The 18,305-nt window shown below is 49.5% G+C and overlaps 2 protein-coding genes across 2 annotated transcripts in view; both read left to right on the top strand.

Moving 5' to 3' along the window:
• The window catches only part of snrnp48 (small nuclear ribonucleoprotein 48 (U11/U12)), a 4,180-nt gene extending 115 nt beyond the window's left edge, over window positions 1-4,065 (top strand). The window contains exons 1-9 of the mRNA XM_086217050.1: window positions 1-141; window positions 523-636; window positions 771-831; window positions 1,244-1,324; window positions 1,790-1,978; window positions 2,107-2,228; window positions 2,656-2,759; window positions 2,861-2,977; window positions 3,071-4,065. The exon at window positions 1-141 is cut by the window's left edge and continues 115 nt beyond it. Of these exons, the coding sequence (XP_086073176.1) occupies window positions 1-141; window positions 523-636; window positions 771-831; window positions 1,244-1,324; window positions 1,790-1,978; window positions 2,107-2,228; window positions 2,656-2,759; window positions 2,861-2,977; window positions 3,071-3,173 (1,032 nt within the window). The 3' untranslated portion in view covers window positions 3,174-4,065. The remainder of the gene's footprint in view (window positions 142-522; window positions 637-770; window positions 832-1,243; window positions 1,325-1,789; window positions 1,979-2,106; window positions 2,229-2,655; window positions 2,760-2,860; window positions 2,978-3,070) is intronic.
• A 941-nt stretch (window positions 4,066-5,006) lies between these two features.
• LOC147252785 (uncharacterized) lies at window positions 5,007-18,045 on the top strand. Its single transcript, XM_086218586.1, has 27 exons — window positions 5,007-5,027; window positions 5,135-5,380; window positions 7,758-7,845; window positions 8,648-8,713; window positions 8,799-8,971; window positions 9,177-9,320; window positions 9,436-9,489; window positions 9,611-9,664; window positions 10,092-10,145; window positions 10,221-10,274; window positions 10,955-11,008; window positions 11,683-11,736; window positions 11,881-11,934; window positions 12,289-12,342; window positions 12,453-12,497; window positions 13,039-13,092; window positions 13,173-13,226; window positions 13,475-13,528; window positions 14,048-14,119; window positions 14,270-14,305; window positions 14,530-14,574; window positions 14,660-14,692; window positions 15,480-15,626; window positions 16,008-16,184; window positions 16,562-16,652; window positions 16,805-16,882; window positions 17,383-18,045. Exons 1-27 carry the CDS (start codon window positions 5,007-5,009, stop codon window positions 17,586-17,588), a joined length of 2,262 nt encoding a protein of 753 aa, XP_086074712.1. The 3' UTR covers window positions 17,589-18,045.
• The last annotated feature ends 260 nt before the right edge of the window (window positions 18,046-18,305 follow it).

Here is an 18,305-nt window from a genome sequence, read left to right as displayed (position 1 = left end):
ACGTCGTTAAACAGTGAGACTGTCCAGGAGCGGATGGAGCGCCTGCGGGAGCTGACGGAGTTCACCGAGACCTGCCAGAAGCAGCTGGAGAACCTGTACCTCAGGCTGGGATGGTCCCCGGACTACGAGCACCCCAACCGGGTCAGTGAGGCAGCTAGTTAGCCTCCTCCGTATCCTGGCAGGAGGTTTTCTCTTTGTGAAGTTTGTAACCGTTCACTACAAATCAGTGTCAGTAGCGATGTGAGCTGTGGGGTGGAAGCCTCAGCTGTTAGAATGCAGGGCGGATCAGACCAGCGGATCAGGTCCGTCCAGGAGAAGGTGACGATCCCGGAGGCCTGAATAGTTACAGGAGTGAACAGTCTGGAGCGACAGGCAAGCAGCTCAGCTCAAATCATTGTGGTTGCTTCACTTTTGCAGGGTAGCGTTCATCCAGCAGAGGAAGATCAGAGTCCCCAACCCGTTCATCAGATGATCCGATCTGACAGCGCTGGTGTCTTTTTCCTCTCTGTCTGCTGCTTTCAGGAACCGATGGAGCAGTGTCCCTTTGACCCCGACCACAGAGTCCCGGTCAGGACCATGGAGCGACACAAAGCCTCCTGCCGCCTCAAAAAGATGGGCTACTCAGCTGAGGAGCAGGTAAACCTCCGCTGCAGTGAGAGACCATAAGAACCCCTGAGCCATTTAGATCTCAGCTCAGTATCAGAAGCAGTAGCGAGTACCAGGGCGGGCTGATGCTGGTGATCCCTATCAGGCACTCGACTCTCTTACAGGCGGAGATGTGCGACCCCTCTGTGTGCTACGAGAAGAAGAGTGTGAGAAGCTTGGCCATGGGTGAGTCGGCCTCCACCTGAGGCAGCAGCTCACCACAGGAGCTTGACATGTCACTCGTGTTTCAGATGAGCTGGAAAATAATTAACTTTGTTTTGACTTTTCTCATTTGACTGTGATTATACATTCTCATCAGTTTATTTCTTGGAATGTTAATTTAAAATGCTGAAGCTGTTTTCTGGGGTTACTTTGGTTTGGCAGGTTGATTCTCTGTTTTCTCTTCAGCTGTCGCCTCTCATGGTTTCTCCCATTTAAGTCATTTGAGACGGAACTGCTGACGATTGAACGGAATGAAACCTCGTTGCTTTTGAGACCGTGTCTACTGCCGAGTCAGGTTCCCGGGAGGAATCTGAAGTCGTGAATCTGTCAAGATCAAATATCTGGATTTTCAGTCGCCTTCATGTCCTCTGTGCAGACAAGTCCAGGCAGCACCAGGTGATCCTGCAGGCCAGATCTGCTGCTCCGCTCATGAGGATGGAGGGGGTCTTCTGGCAAGGTATCACCTCCGCTCGCTCATGTGGTCGTTCACATCCTGATCAGAGACATCACAGGTCAAACTGAGTGACGGTGTCAGGACAGGCCACTAGAGGTCACTAGAGCACCAGCCTGGGTTCTGCAGGGCCTGTCACTTTCATGTCTTTATTTTTGAATCCGGTCTGTGCTGACGTGTGTTGTTGTGGTGTGGAACTGAAGGAGCTGCAGGAGAGGATCAGCACACTCGTTTCAGGGCATCAAAGATTCACGAGCTCAGGGAAGAGAAGCTGCAAGCGCCTTCAGAAAGTGTTTCACCAGCGACTCTGATTACTTGGTTGTAATTCAGACTTTCCAGTTGATTCGATTGGGTTGCTCTGATCACAAACTCTTGCTGACGCCATGGGATCACGGCGTTACCTGGTCAGGTGGCCCGACAGCCCTCTGACCTTAAGGGTTAGGGTTGCAAACCTCTGTGGTTCTCCTGCAGGTCAGTACTCCAGCCAGCCCGTCGACGTGCCTCAGAACCACAAGCGAGCTGTGTGTGACCTCACCGTCGCTGACCGCCTGGCTCTGTATGATCACGTGATCGAGGTCCTCAACAAACAGAAGGAAGCCGCCGCCGCCGCCTCCAGCAATGATGACCTGTACGTGGATCTGGTGTCCAAACTCCAGAAAGGTGCGTTTGCTGGCGTCACTCAGTGAGCGCCGTGGCTCCGCTGATGATGCTGTGGTGCTCTAGAGGAGCAGCTTCCCTCCCTCCCTCTGTGTCATTCTCCAGTTACATGAACTCCTGTGTTTGTTTAGATGAAGAACAGAATGAGCCCAAGACCCACCTGGAGCTGATGGCAGAGATGAGGGACTACAAGAGGCGGCGTCAGTCCTACCGAGCCAAGAACGTTCACATCACCAAGAAGTCCTACACGGAGGTAGCGGCCGGTCACGGGAGGGATTAGAGTGGGAGAACTTTGGGTGTTTTAGCCTGGACTCTGTCTCTGTGAGGGAGTGATGGGGGGGGGGGGGGGGGGGGCTCTGTTCTGGAGCAGCTATCATGACATCCAACCTCTCAGTCACCTTTGGTTTCTCCACCTGTGAATTCCTGGATCGCTTCAGAGCGAGACTGTTGTCTGGGGAGAGTTTGACACACACACCTTCATCTCTTCTGTCATGTTGTTCTCAGACGACAACGATCTGGGTCGCTCAGTGTGAGCTCAAGAACTTTAGCAGCTGTGATTTGATGCTAGCCGGTGTGATGTCATGCTAGTGGCTTGGCGTCGCTCCTGTCTGGAACAAACTCCCTCACTCAGACTAGAGACGCCCGTTGGGTTCCTCTTTAAGCTTCTGCTGCTCGTCCAGGTCATCAGAGAGGTGATCAACGTGCACTCAGAGGAGCTCGCCAGGCAGTGGAGGGAGGAGAGAGAGGAGGAGGAAGCGGCGAGACCTGAGACCTCCTCCCACAGGTACAGCGGACTTCACCTCCGACCTCCTCAGCTGCTTGCTTGAATTTAAAACTTTTCTTCAGTTGTTGCATGAAGGTTTAACGATGATGTTTGCTTGTCAGGCGCCGGCTGGATGAACGGCGATCAGTGTCCTCCGAGTCCCGCCACTCTCACAGCAGACGCCATCGCAGCAGCGAGCACAGCCGCGATAGAGAGGGCAAGAAGAAGAAAAGGGGCAGGTGAGGAGGGAGTCAGGGAGCACATCTGTGGTTAGCGAGCGTCAAACTGCTCTGGGAAGCACTGAGAGGTTTTTGGCTCTGGGATCTTCACAGGGAATCCCGTTCACCAGATGAGCACCGCCACGACCGCAAGAAGAAGAAAAAGAAGAAGAAAAGGAAGGAAGAGAAAGAGAGAAGTGGAAGTGATAGCGGCTGATCAGCACCGTGTTGAGGGTCACTGTGGCCCCGAGACGTCACGTGTCATGGAATTTTATGTTCACCAACTGGGAGAAACGAAGGGGAATAAAGTTTTGTGAACCGGCATCGACACGTTGACGTCTGCGTGCTTCTCAAACATTCAACGCGCTGAACTTCTGTCACATTGAATCCTGCTGCGAACAGCCGTTGATCACGGTGGCGACGGTTTAGTCTCACATGAATATCAGATTAAGACATAAAAGTTGGAAATACCTGGCGACATCGTTAGAATTTGACTCCTAAATCCCTGCAGATTGAAGAATGTGTTGTTCAGTTAAGATCAGAAAAATCCAATTGGGATGATGATGATTTACCTTACTGTGATTTATTTAAGTTGAAAACGCGCTGGTCAACGTCGACGTGATTTTCTGGGTTACTTTCCTGGTGTAAACGGACGTTTCAGGGAATGTCGGATCCAGAACGTTTTCATCCTTGAAAACCCCGTTGTGTGTGTGAGACGCAGCTTCGGAGGGGGCTGATCGGAGATGGACAATGTTGCATGTGACCTGTGAATGATGCTAAGCTAACGTAAACTACTCCAGGACATCAAGCCCCAGTTTCAACACTGAAAAGCACAATTCCAGTCAGAGCCATTGAATGACACACAGGCGGTCCAGTGGGACCTGCGGTCTGGAGCAGGCTCCGCCCAGCTCTGGTGGATCTGCTTGGGGGGGGGGGGGTGTCAACTAGAGACCACATGGAATGTTGGACTGGAGTGTCATAGCTGGCACACTTATACCATGGGGTCAAAGGTCATGCAGTTTGGAGCTGAATGTTGCTGTTGATCTGCTTTCGTCTGTTTACAAAAGATTCCCAAGGCCATTAAACCCTGGAGTGTCGCGGTCGGAACATTTTCAGAATAAATGTATGATTATCAATCAAATCATAGAGGAAGTGTGTGTGTTCTTCATGCGGCCATGATTCAGTTCACCCTGCTAGGTCTGACACCTGAAGCGTTGGTGATGTCATTCTGTGGAACCTGAAGTGCATTCATGATGCAGATCCTGAATCAGCTCACATCTCCAGTACTAACCCTCCGAATGGATGAAATATTCCATCAAAATGGCGGTGATCACCGACAGTGAAGTACTTGGAGATGTGGTGATGTAAGTGAGGGAGCTGCTCGTCAGACCTCAGGTGAACCTGAGTCACTCAGGACCCAGGAACCCCATCTTTCTGGGGATCAAATGTCTGTAAGAGTAAATAATAATGCATAAAGTGACGAGCTGATCAGACCTCCCAAATCAGAAAGTTAGGAACTCATTCTTGTTCAAAGTTACAGAGAAACCTATATTCCTTTATTGTCTTATTCACATCACCAAAATGGTCTTCAAAGGTCAAATACACTCAAAATAAAACGAGAATATTCTCCTCGTGACCAGGACTCCCGGGAGACGTCTGTGGCCTCTGGTTTAAGACTGGTGATTCTGGAACATCGTTTCCTCTTCACTCCTCTCGCTGCAGGACATGAAAATGCGTTCTCGTCCTTGTTGACATCAAACCCTTCTCGCCACCATCCCTCCGCCCGCCCTCCGTCTGGCCCTGCTGACGGTGGACCCTCTGGCTCAGGTATTTCTCACCCTGTTGAGATGTTGGACGAGCAGAGGAAGAAAGAGGTGGAGGATCCTGTCAGTGCCTGGGAACCTGAGGGCTCCTGCAGAGGCAGCGAGAGGACGGGGACCACCGGTCGGAGAATGCTGTGAGGACAACAGCTCAGGGAGAGAGAGAACTGTATCCTGAAGCGTCCCGTGCAGGATCTGGTCCAGGCTGAGAGGACTCGCTCTGCTGCACCATGGGAGCCTCCAGTGACAAGGTAGGAGTAGATGGCCGGGGCCCCTGGGTAGCTGGCTGGCCCCTGGGGAGCTGACTGGCCCCTGGGCAGTTGACTGGCCCCTGGGCAGCTGACTGGCCCCTGGGTAGCTGACTGGCCCCTGGGCAGCTGACTGGCCCCTGGGCAGCTGGCTGGCCCCTGGGCAGCTGACTGGCCCCTGGGCAGCTGGCTGGCCCCTGGGCAGCTGGCTGGCCCCTGAGCAGCTGGCTGGCCCCTGGGGAGCTGACTGGCCCCTGAGCAGCTGGCTGGCCCCTGGGGAGCAGCTCTGGTTCCTGGCGCTCAACCAGGGTGGAATTGGGCCCCCTCAGGGACACCAGATGTGTGAGGCAGAGGAGGTCAGGTGGTGTGAGTCTCAGTTGTGGGACGTTCACCAGATCAGGTGTTTGTTTCTTGAATATTACTCCATCTTGTAGATCTGGGATTGATTCATTTGTCTCTCTACCGGTGTGATGCTTTAGGGTTACTGGCTCTGGACCAGAGTGTTGGGGAAGAACTCGTCAGTGCACGTTGATGCGACGACATCCTTTAAAGTCTCACATCCTCACCGCCATCTCAGACACCAGGCCCGGTTTTCAAGGTCGTCTTCCCACAAACTCGGTCTTCTGTTCTGATATTCATTCCATGTGCGGACGTCTAAGAGCTTGAAGCTGACTGAAGACCAATGAAAGAACGTAGACGTTCGGGAGAACTTGATATTCTCTTCTGTTTTTACTGTTAGCTTTTGATTTGAACATTTCGTTGTGAGGCATGGACGCCACGAAGAGCAGCTGATGCTTTTTTGCTGATGAGGGTCAAATAATAAAATCTCGAATCTCTGCGGCGGTGCTGACCTCCAGACTTGACTTGGTTGACTTGACGTCTGCATCCTTTTAACAGTAGAATTAGACTATGCAGGTCTTAGGGTTAGCCCCCCCAGGAGGACTGACCCTCAGTGGTGAGTCTCTCCTCACTGGCCCAGAGGTCCTGCAGGTCAGGACAAGGTCATGTGACTGGTTTCGTTGGCGTAGTTCCTGGGTGGAGGAGGCGGTGCTTTCAGATGTCTGACACTCAGCAGAGTGGTGCAAAAACTTTTGATCCAATGTTATTGAAACCTGTTGGAGGATGGGCGCCGTGGTGGTGGTGGTGGGAGGAGCCTATTTGTTTTTGGAGCAGATCCAAATAAAGGGAGGGATCCAGAACGTTCCAATGACTTTTAGCGTGTTTATTGTCAGGATATCTGGAAAACTCCTGACTGGTTTTGATTGCTGAGGAGGTGACCTGGATCCTCTCCTGGATCCTGGGGGCTGCAGCCTCCTCTGGGTTGATCAGGAGCTGTGATGCCCGTCACCTGACTGACACGTTGACTGGCGTGACTCGTGACAACAACCTTCACGATGAACCAGATCTTGTGTTCTTCCACAACCACAAGAGGCCGCTGCTCTGCTCTATCCTGATGATCAGTTAACGCTTCAGTCGCTTCCTCAAAGACGTTCTCGCTCTGTTACTTTGTCCAGCAGCGCGACACAAAATGTCTGAACACATCTGAAGAGAATGTCACCAAGGATCAATACTGACCCAGCAGACTTAGAGGGGTTAGAGGGCTTTTGGTCCGGTATGGTGGGGTTTCGAGTCTAGAGGGGACAGGAAGTGAGGAGGGAGAGAAGGGAAGGACATGAACCAACGATCCAGGTGAGACACAGACCAGAGGTTGGTTCCATCAGAACATCTCACCTTTGTATTTGCGCCTGCGTTACTGTTATGAACCTCAGTGGCCTGATAAACAATAGAGATTGTGGGTGAAGTCTGAAAGGTTCCCGTCTTTGCTCGTCCGGGTCTTCAGGCTCCGCCGAAGCTTCAGGAATGTAAGATCAGTCTGAGAAGAGCTCGGCGGTTTCCTCCGGACAAAGAAACCTCTCAGTCCGTCTGATTCTCAGCCAAACGCCAGCCGAGTCCCAGCCAGTGAATGAAGCGATGAGTTCTATGATGAGCTGGTGCATTCATGTCAGTCCAGTTTTTCTGCTCTCTGCAGCCATAATCAGTGAGACGCAGCAGGCCCGACATGTCCAGTCCTTCTAGTTCGAGTGTGTGAGCGCTCAGCACATCACGATGTGGGATTACAGCTTATATTTGTTCATGTTTATATTCGTAGATGCGTGTACATGCGTGTACACGCGTGTACATGTACTTGTGTGGATGGAAGTGTACGTTGCTGTATGTTGGCTTGCATGTCTGTGTGTGGCTACATCGTTGCTATGCTGTTGTTCTACATTGTGTCAAGTTTTGAATGTCTTCATTCGTTAAGTCTTCAAAGGCCCTTATTAATAAAATCTCTGATTATTATGAATATCAGTACTTGTATGTACTCGTGTGTAGTAGCAGTATTATGTCTCAGGAGTTCTTGCAGCAGTTTATAGGTTGATGTCATTTGTTACACAGAATGGAACACAATCTAACAATAGTTGAGGAGTGAGATTTGATAGAAATGTTTAACAGTCCCTCCGGATGCAGCGGGACTTGTACCATAGGTGAGTGATGTCATGGGGGGGAGGAGTTCCAGGAGCCCCTGGGCTCTACTTCCTGTCTGTAAGGGAAGTTAGTGTAGCATTCAGGCCTCAGCAGTCGTGACTGTCGACTGAGAACGATGTCAGCATCAACAGAGACACGTCCAGATGGTCAGGGTCTGAGCAGCAGGTGTTGTTGTGTGAATGCTGCTGTCTGTGGTGTCTCCTGCAGGTGGCGCTCCTCTCAGGGCTGCTGGTGTTTCTGCTGTGCGTCGTCTCGTCTCTCTGCCAGGACGAATATTACTCTGGATACCACTCAGGTCAGAGCTGCACTCCACGGCTGTCCATCACAGCGCTGATCTGGTGTTGTGGTTCTCTGTGGTTGAGGGTTGGCACCTTTTCTTTGGTTCTCATTTCTAGTCCTCATTTAGTTCGTGAAGACGGAAGCACGTAGGAGATCTGTTGCTTCACTTCCCACATTTGTTAAACTTCTAACTACACTAGTAGATAGTCAGCAATTCATCTGAGGAGCTTCTCGAAACTAAAGTCCATCCTCCCTGAAAGCAGGAAGTGCAACTCCTCTGGTTTGGCGCCACTGTGAATGACCACCGGTGGGCGTGGACGATGTGGCCGCCGGTCGGCCTCCGTCTTCAGTCTCAATTAGCTCCAAGCTAAATATACGTGGCTGGCTCCTCCTGCACTCTGGAGTCAGAGAAGTAATACAGGAGGGAAATAACATCTTTGTGAGCTCAATACTGCTATTAATGAGTACTTTGTGGTACAACAACACTTTTTGGGGTTGAAGTATCACTTTATATGACCCCAAAGGTGCATCAGGATGGGGGGGGGCGCAACCTAATTAGCTGCACCTGGATATGGTTCTGACAGTTGGCAGTAAACTCCCACCAAGCTGAAGGAGCACAATGGGCGGGGCAGCGTCCGGGAGTCACTTCCTGCTCTGATTTCTCACAGCAACAAGTGAATTCTGCAGAACGTCATGTGTGTGTCTCTAACAAGGCCGGAGAACTCAAAGTAGTTGAAACCATGAGTCGGGGCTCAGAAAGCCTCCCAAGCGTTAACCTGTAGAACCGTGTCTGGCACGTTGTCTGCTGATGTGCGCAGGTGAGGACCACACCTTCGAAGGCTCAGTAGTCGACCACTATGACAACTTGGGTTCCCCTCAAACAGGTGAGTTTGCCGCCGTTCTCCTTGGCTGGGTTCTGTTTGACCCACAGGAGATAACCAGGTGACCGTCCCCTCTTCCTGCCATCAGAGTATCCCCCTGAGCCCACTTACGGCTACGAAGAGGACCAGCGGCCTGAGGAGGAGCACTACGACCCCTACAGACCCGCCCCCACTCAGGTCACCATGATCACTGAGGACTCCTTCCCCTACGTCACCACCACCGAGTCCCACTACGCCAAGGAGGACACCGAGACCATGGAAGTGAGTGGGTTGGAGGCGGCTCGTCATTTGGTTCTTGGGTTGGGGGAAGTTCCTGTTCCGTGTTTTGGGACATTAGGAGAAGAAATTCCCCAACAGACGACAGTAAAACCAGAAACAACCAGGAAATAAAATAAATAGGCAACAAAAGGAATACCTGCATATTTCAACCAGAGCGGAACCGAACTCAGGGTGTGATATGTTTCAGGTCCCGTACGAGTTCCCTCCTGCTGGGCCTGACACCGACTCCTCTGAAGAGTCCGGGGGTGACGCAGCACTCGCCGAGGAGGGACCCACCGAGTGCGACTGTGAACCCGGAGAGCCTGGGTTCGCCGGCTTTGCAGGACCAAAGGTACCATCACATCCATCCATCATCCATCATCCATCCATCATCCATCCATCATCCATCCATCCATCCATCATCCATCCATCCAGATCTGATCTTGCTTCTGTTCTCGTTTTCTTAGGGATCCAGAGGGCTTCAAGGTAAAACTGGAGAACCTGGCATTCAGGGCAGAGAGGTGAGACCTTCAGACTTTATCGATGCGTTCGGGTCAAACACTGAATATTTCTCTGACTGAGACGTCCACGCTCTGCTGCTGACTGTATTGGGTTTTTTGTTGTTGTTGTTGTTTTTTTTAGGGTTATAAAGGAACTAAAGGGGTTCAGGGGAGACGAGGAGACCCTGGACCAGTGGTGAGGACACCATGTTCACACGAACTGAATGATACCTGTTCTGACACGGTCTTTAGAGTAATGGTGTTAAAGCAAACGGACCAGCAGTGAAATCAGAAACTAGTGAAGGCAACGCTGATGAACCTCCAGTAAACAATTGCAGCTCAGCGAATAAAGACTCATGAGCCCAACCCCCACTGACTGTTTTTATTCTGGGGACGAGGCTGCGTCACCGCGCGCTCGTTGAACAATCCTGCTGGTGGAGAGACAGACAAACGGTGGAAACATCAGCTGATGGAGGTTGCACGAGATAAAGTGATTCTGTTCAGCAAGAAATTAGAAAGGCCAGTGTGAGGTCGACTGCGTGCAGAGACCAGGAGCAACACAGTTGTTTTAACACCTAATTCCTTTCATTGTCATTACTGACCTTTGACCTCCCGTGTTGCAGGGTGACCCTGGACTTGAGGGGGAGGAGGGAGCTTCTGGTTTCTCTGGCGCTATGGTGAGTTTCTGCTGACATGTTCACACCCACGTCTGAATCAAAGAAAATAACTAAGCTCTTATTGTGCTGTGACAGGGAGAACCGGGACTTCAGGGAGACCCAGGCGAGGGTGGAGGTCTGGGCCTGAAGGTAAACACGTTCATGCTGCATTCACGGACTCATCTCATGATGGCAAAACCTCCGTTCACCTGAAGAGCCCACATTTCATCTGATTCTTTTTCTTAAATTCATCAAACAAGTTACAGAGGAAAGTTTTGTCGTGTGTTTAAATGACTGACAGTTTAAAGATGGAACAACTGTTGGTTGCTAGTACTTTGTATTGTATCCATGGTGACATCAGCGATGCAGAGATACGTGTCTGAATCAACAGCAGCAGTGAAACAAAGTAAAATGTCACTTAAATAGAAATAAAACGATGTGCAGCTCAAGTGTTTATGAGAGCAACTTTGTTACAGGTGACATTTCTCAACCGTTTACCAGAAACGTCTTCTTAACCTTGTGTTTGCACGGAGTTTCACTCAATAGCGCCTCATTCAGGAGGAAGCTGCGAATGTGTAGTGACATCATAAATGTCTGTGGTCGCTTCGCTCAGGTTCTCAGTCCCAAACAAGCGTTCATGCTTTTACCAGTTTGAGATGAGGAGTTTCTCCTCCAACAACCGCAGCGCACCGCAGGGATGAGGGCTTTCCTGTCCAACAGGAAGTTAGTGCATGCTGACAGTCATGTGACCACCTGCAGGCCGAGGCGGGCTGTCGATTCTCCCCAGCAGTCAATGAGTGTTTCAAATGTGTTTCTTTCGCTGTCGGCAGGGTGACGTCGGCATGGTGGGACCCCGAGGAGGAGTCGGACGTCCAGGTGACACCGTAAGGATGCGACCAGACCTCCCTGAGTATCAGTCACAAACAACCAGAGATCAGCGCAAAATAAATGAAGCCCCAGGGATCAAAACCTGTTGAGCACAGAGACTCCGAACCAGAGGACACGTCCCTCACTGATTTTGTCCTGAAACATTAGCCTGTGGCGCCGTCCCGTTTCCTCCTCTAAAACCGCGTGGACGCGCAGGTGAAGAGCTGGAACTGCACGACCCCGCTGACCTCCAGCACCATTCATGCTCTTACCGGAGCTTTCAGACAGTAACGTTTGTTGGTCCAGCTTTTTATCCTCCAGGTGCTGGAAGTCTCCCAGACTGGCACACGAACCCTCAGTTCTTCTTGAATTGTCCGAAAGTTCCACACACAAAAATTCCCTGAAGAAGCTTGAAGTTACGTTCATGATCCCAGAAACACGAGAAACTCCACAACTGCTCTGAGATTTGTTCCTTTCATTTGTTTCATTCCAGTTTATTAATTTGGCAGAACCGTATTTTATTCCTCTGTTATTTATACCTGGATAAACCTATAAGTCTGTGTGTACATACATACAAATATATACATTTACATAAATGTATGTATGTACACATGTATGTGTATATTTACAAATATGTGTATATATGTGTGTGTGTGTGTGTGTGTTCATATATATGTTTTGTCATTTTCAGGGTCGTGCTGGCGATGCTGGACCTCCAGGATCAAAGGGAGGTAAAGGTGTCAAGGTAAAGAACACACACATTCATCATTTTTAATTTGGTTTTACGTCAAAAAGATCAGTATGAGAGTGTAACATCCCTCACTAGGAGAGTGAAAGCCCCTCCATGACCCTCCACAACATTTGTCCTGTGTGTGTGTTGTCTTTTCAGGGCTCCCATGGTGACGAAGGCAAAGAGGGTCCAGGAGGACCAGCTGGACGGAAGGTAGGAGTCACATTTAAATGCCAGGAAAAGACCAGCAGCGTTCATACTGTCAGAAGAACCTGGAAAAGTCACGGAAATCCTCCTCCAAAATACCTGCATATTAGAGAACATGTGGTTTGAGTCGATCCAGACTCTCTAGATGGGCCTGCCAGTCCTCTCAGGTCCAGTGTGCTGGTCAGTTTGACACGGATCCCTCTTAACCTGCCGTGTAAACAGGTGTTCTAGAGACAGGCACCGACCAGTTGTCTCGCGGTCAAAATAGGTCTCCTCATCGAAGTATTAGGGGAAATGGGCCATAGTGAGTCTGGTTGCACTGGCTTCTGCTCACCGCTGGAGGTCGCTGTGTCTCTGCAGGGTCAGACTGGCGCGCCAGGGTTCCCGGGAGACTTCGGCGAGAGAGGCTACAACGTAAGCGACTCACTTCCCTTCATCTTCGTTGGTACTGTGTGTGTGTGTGTGTGTGTGTGTTTATTTTGTTGCTTCATCGCTGTTTGTGTTCTTCATTCTCACTTCCTCAGGGATACCCAGGCCAGACTGGCACCCATGGATCCTCTGGACCAAAGGTACCAAATTACATCCAGTACATCCAAGCTGTGTGTGTGTGTGTGTGTGTGTGTGTGTGTGTGTGTGTGTGTGTGTGTGTGTGTGTGTGTGTGTGTGTGAACACACTGGGGTGGACCCTTTTGTTCATCTCACCCTACCTTTAAAGTTACTACTGGCTTTTATTTAACGACAGGCAGAACTTTGACCCTCACACATCAACAGAACCTGGTGCTGGTGTTCAACAAGAGTAAAAGCTGAGTCTTGTTGCTGTAGGTCAAGACTAACAGAGCTCAGTCTAAGGAGTTCCGTGCTCTCATTGGCTCATCGGTTCATGTGTTTCACGCTCTCGTGGAGTCAAAGTGTCACTGCAACAACCCAAACACTGCAAACTCACTGGATTACATAAATATTTTCATCCTTCTTCATCCAAGCGTGATTGGAGTTCCATGAACCTTCACAGCGTTTATCATGAAGGCTTCCTCTTCTCTTCTCCTCTCCTCCCTCCTCTTCTCCTCTCCTCCCTCCTCTTCTCCTCTCCTCCCTCCTCTTCTCTTCTCATAGGGTTCTAAAGGTTTCGACGGCCTTCCAGGCAGTGATGGCGACCCTGGTGAAGACGTGAGTCACTGACTTTCTAAGCCGGCTGTCTGCTTCTCTGTGCTTCCCCTAAATCTGCACTCCTCTGTTCATCACCTCAGGGTCCAATCGGTGTCCCGGGAGTGATGGGAGACCCTGGACCGTTCGGTGTCAAGGTAACAATGATGTCATCAACACGGACATCTACACCTGGTTTAGTTTGAGGTCACTGATACGCACCTGTCAGGGCTCAGCCGTGCCGGTGCTCACCCTCTCCCTACATTCACCTCATCGGTATCCTGCCACTGACGTGTGTGTCCACACTGGAACTGGAATCTGTGTCTGATTTCTCCAGGTTCCAAAATGTTCTAAAATCACTCGCACGCATTGCTACTCCTGATGATGTCATCATGTGTTTCTGCAGGGCAGTAAAGGCGACCGAGGCATTCGAGGACCTCGAGGAAGAGCGGGCGCTGTTGTGAGTAAATCCAAAGTCACAGGTTTGATTCCATGAAATGACCCAAGTGGAATATTACAGTCTCTAAACTATCAGCTCAGAACACAACAGCCAGAAATGATCGTGATTCCCTCTGGAGCACCGGATGGTCTTTTAATTCCAACAGGCATCAATGCCTCTTTGTGGGGTAATTTAACCCTTTTATGAGACATTATTGCAGATAAATTACCAAACAATACATTGATTATGGATGATTCACAGTTATTGTGATGCTCATGTCATCATGCCAGTATCATCTAATCTTTTAGTCTCTTCAAAGGAAAATTTGATCATTTTTTAGGGCGAAAAATGTCTAGAAAACATTGCTATTTTTTGTAAGAAACTCATTTGTGTGCATTACAGTGATGAAGCTTTGGATTCAACCTTGGTTAGGATGAAGGGAAGCATGAACTGACACTGGCGGTGCTCCTCGGGGGACAGGAGGATCGGCACTGTACCGAGCAGCTCTGACTGATTCAGCGTGTTCTACCTGTCCAACAGGGTTCTGTAGGAGAGCCAGGAGATGCTGGAGTACCGGGGAAACAAGGACCAAAGGGCCTGCAGGGCTCCGTGGTGAGTCACCCTCCCCTACCACTCCTCAGACAGCTGCTGAAGATGATCTGAACCCCGAATCACAACCTCAAGTTCAGATGCAATCTAAAGTTAAAGGAGGCACCTCTTCATTCGTGTACTTCAGGTGACACGTGTGCTTTTTTTCTCCAGGGAGCCAAAGGTGAGCGGGGTCCTGATGGAGAGAAGGTGAGTCAGCAGGATCTTCAGACTGGAGGGGGACACAGAACTTATCGATAATGAAGTTGTTATGAGTCAGTAATCAGTGCGCCAACACGGTGCCTGGCTGAACAGAAACTCTCTGGAGTTTCCTCCCTGGTTGTTTACTTCATGTCAGCGCTGTGAGGTCATGAAACCTGTGGAAACTCCAGACGACTACTTCCTCTTTCATCACATGTTGGTTTCCCCTGCAGGGCACCACAGGGAGGAAAGGCGTTAAAGGGCAAAAAGGACAAAAGGTACATTGATATTCAGGGGTGAAATTTCCCCTTCCTTCCTGCTGACTTTCACTCTGATGAGTTTGTTCTCCTTTTCTCCTATCAGGGAGTCGCCGGTGAGCGCGGGGACAAAGGACAGGTGAGTTCTCTGATAGCAGAGGCATCAAACACAGGTGAGGAATTTCCAAGACATCGGGGTCGAGTTCCGCTTCGGTCACATGATTCTTGGTACCATTATTTTTAACTGTGTCTAAAAGCCAGGGCAGGGTTTTAGCAGTTTTGAAGAAGAACTAATCATTTCTGATGTTTCAATATTTTGAAATCAAAAGTAAGTTTTCAAGGAAGGTTTCATGTGGGTTTTACTTTGCATGGATTAAGAAGAAAAGATGTTTACATGAAGGTTTCTGTGGTCTAATGATCACATTTCCTGTAAAGTGGAGATGTTGCAGACCTAGCTTGTAAGCTAGCTGCTCTAATCAAGCCCCCCCAGGCAGGTACCCCCCCCCCCCCCCGCTGTAATCCAGCCCCTGGAAATTTGACCCTGTAAGCAAGCCCCTTGCAGCCAACCCCCTGGCCTCCGAATGAACCATCAAGTCACTGCAAATGTGGTTGTACATGTGTGACGGTGGTTAGGGGCGTGTCAGCGTGGTCAGGATGTAGGAGGGGGCGTGGCCTAACGGTTGGAAACTGCTGATCTTGAGATTGTTTGAAAAAGATAAATAGATTCATAAAAAGATTAATAAAGTTCTAAATGGAGAAGCACACCAGTGTTGCTTCCCATATGGAACTCTCAACAGGCGTCATAAATTCCTCTGGCTGACATTTTGATAATCATTCATTTCATCATGTTTACAATTCCGTCAATCCGACTCCTTATTGGCGACATAAAACACGCCTCTGTTCCTCTCGTCTCTCTTGACTTTCAGCGTGGAGTAAAAGGTGCTGCTGGTCGTAATGGCGCCTCAGGCCCGGTGGGTCCACCTGGCATCCCAGGAACCAGAGGAGAGCGTGGCTCAATTGGAGACCCAGGGGTCAAAGGTCAAGCTGGACAGAAAGGAGTGCCAGGTCCTTCTGTGAGTGACTGCTCGGGTTTAATGTCCCTCTATGAAAACCAAATGAGCCTCAGACATCTCAGAGGCCTCCATCCGTCCCTCACAACAACAGCAGTGCTGACGCTTGGTTTTTCACCAAAAGAAAATGAAATTTATAGTTTCACTGAGTCATGTGATCTTAGTCTGACAATGATTTTTAGAAAAGTCATTGAAGTGACCACTTCAGTTCAACTTCACTTCCCAGATATTTTATGGACTGACAGCAAAATAAAAGCTCCTCCATGTCCTTGAGTTGATCATCGTGTGTCAATGAGGGGAACTTGTCGGATGGCGTCTGACGGTGAACCGACGCAGCAGCACTTTACTGAACCAACAATGAACCGTAGCTTCTCTGTGCTGCAGGGTCCTGGTCTGACTGATGAGCAGGTCCTGCAGCTCTGCAGGGGCGTGGTCACGGCCCAGATCTCCCAGTACGCTTCCTCCATCCGGGCCAAGTGCTCTCAAGGCTGCCCCATCAACAACCGGACACTCATAGGGCCCCCAGGAGCCCCTGGACCATCTGGATCATCAGGCAAACCAGTAAGACCCAGAACTGGATGACAGTCTTGAACTTATTTTTTAGGGGTGAGTTTGTTTGAACTGGTTTTGATATGACATGAACACAAAGAGACACCAGGTGAAGAATCTTTGGCTAACAACGAGCCTCACAAAATCACCTCAAATGCGTCTATTTTAGAACGTGGAATCAGGCTCTGGTTCCTTCCCATCTCTGTCCCTTCAAAACCAGTTCTACGTCAGTCCATTATGGGCCAGAAAGTCGGTTTGTCAAATCCAAAGCACAAATATTTTATGGCATTTAAAGCTGAGTAAAGTGACCCGGGTTAATATCCTCTCTTCGATGAGTTGTAACTGAAGGATTTCTGGACTAATTCCTTGGATTGTCCCTCGTCTATCAGGGCAAAGCTGGAAAAGCCGGAGCCAAAGGAGCCAGAGGTGTTCAGGGTGACCGAGGACTGGAGGGAGAGAAGGGGGCGCAGGGTGATAGAGGTCAGAGGTCGTCCTCTCATTTCATGTATCCAGTAATCCACTGACTGGATTTGCTAATGTTCCATCCAATCTAATGCAGAAGCGTTGTGGTGTTTCTCCTGGATGACATCATCATCTGGGTCAGACTTGTGATGCTTTGTGTCTGCCAACAGGTAAAAAAGGACCCAAAGGTGCTACAGGTGATCCAGGTAAAGGCCTGCCAGGACTGGATGGACCACAAGGTGTCAGAGGTGGGACATTCTTATCTTTGCACAATAGTTTTATATCTCCATGAGGGCAGAGGTGCTGGGGAAGTGGCTCGAGGTATATTCCCCTTATTGATCGATATCTATCATATTTGATTTAATAACGGTGCCTCATCGCATCTGGGATATGGAAACCACCTCAGCACATCAGCCGCTGACCGCCACCGTCACTCTCGCTGCCACTCAGTTTTTCACCTCAACTTTCTTCATTTGCAAGTCAAACAAACACACAAAGAAAGAAAGCACGTGAACGGTTAATCAGACGAGACAGTATGGCGGCGTTCGCTGCGTAAACGTGTCACCACGATGGTGTTTCCGGATTGTCTGAGGAATGTCCACACCGTTGTGTTTTCAACGAACCTTAAAAAGACACTATTTCAACTAAACTATTTATCATTATATCTGAATTCAGTTGCAAAATTTACTTTGACTTTTTGTTGTTAACCTGACGCGCCGCTGGTTGTTCAACTATTTTTGTCTTCCAGGTTTCCCAGGTGAACCAGCAGTTGCCAAAAATGGACTGGAGGGTCCTCGCGGGCCCCGCGGCTTCCCTGGTCCAATGGGTCAGCCCGGCACTGTTGGGATTGCTGGCGTGCCAGGATTTTGTGAGGCGCGGGACTGCAGCATTCATGCGCCGGTGATGCGCAAAGAGCAGGGCCTGGTGAAAGGACCTGGCAGCTCCAAAATCTGAATCCGACCCAGACGGAGCTGAACGAGAGTCATGCGGTGGCGACGTCAAGGTTCAGTTGTATTCAAGCCATCGCGGCGGCCGTATGCAGAGGAAATTCTTATTAGATTTAATGACTGAAAATGTCAGTGGGCCAAGTTTAGTACCATGGGATACTCCACCGAGAAAAACTCTTCAGCCGGGCCCAAGAAACACCTCACAAGGAGCTACTAAGAGGCTGAAGCCTTCAGAGAAATCACAACTGTGCCATTAACCAAACACTCAATGATTCTCCACTTAATTCTCCATACTCCCCATTTCTTATTTTTTCTTCTAGTGTGTTAAAAGCATACAAACTGAAATGAATAATGCTGTGTAAATATGATGTAAAGTATCTCACATACATGTACTGTGCTCTGAACTATGTTTCAGATAAACTGATGTTTTTTAATCCGACTCCTCCGTTTGTCGTCACATTTTCAGCCACTTCAGCTTCATTCATTTCACACTTTGTCGATAGAAATTTTCCTTATTAAAGATGTTTCCTTTTTTATACATTTTTCTGATTTATTGGGTGACTACAAATCCCCTCGGGAACGTGAAGTCTGAAGCATCGTACAACGGCCACCTTTCTCCTCTGAGATCTCAGCAAAAGTGCACAGATTTCATTACGTATCTCATTTGCATATTTAATGTGCATAAACTTTAAAAATCGTGGTCTTAATATCTGCACAGGAAGTT

The sequence above is a fragment of the Aulostomus chinensis genome, chromosome 11 (genome assembly GCF_037954235.1).
Source record: "Aulostomus chinensis isolate RoL2024-O1b breed Wild chromosome 11, RoL_Achi_v1.0, whole genome shotgun sequence".
NCBI classification, from domain to species: Eukaryota; Metazoa; Chordata; class Actinopteri; order Syngnathiformes; family Aulostomidae; genus Aulostomus; species Aulostomus chinensis.
The sequence above is the reverse complement of the archived record's forward strand: the minus strand, read 5'-3'. Positions and strand labels throughout refer to the sequence as shown.

What these genes read in the sequence shown, in the direction of transcription:
- LOC147252785 (XM_086218586.1), top strand. Translation starts at nt 5,007, where the DNA reads ATGGGAGCCTCCAGTGACAAG. An exon ending in CTGGTTTCTCTGGCGCTATG is followed by an intron (nt 10,146 to 10,220) that starts GTGAGTTTCTGC and finishes GTGCTGTGACAG; the next exon opens with GGAGAACCGGGACTTCAGGG. An exon ending in TCGGACGTCCAGGTGACACC is followed by an intron (nt 11,009 to 11,682) that starts GTAAGGATGCGA and finishes TGTCATTTTCAG; the next exon opens with GGTCGTGCTGGCGATGCTGG.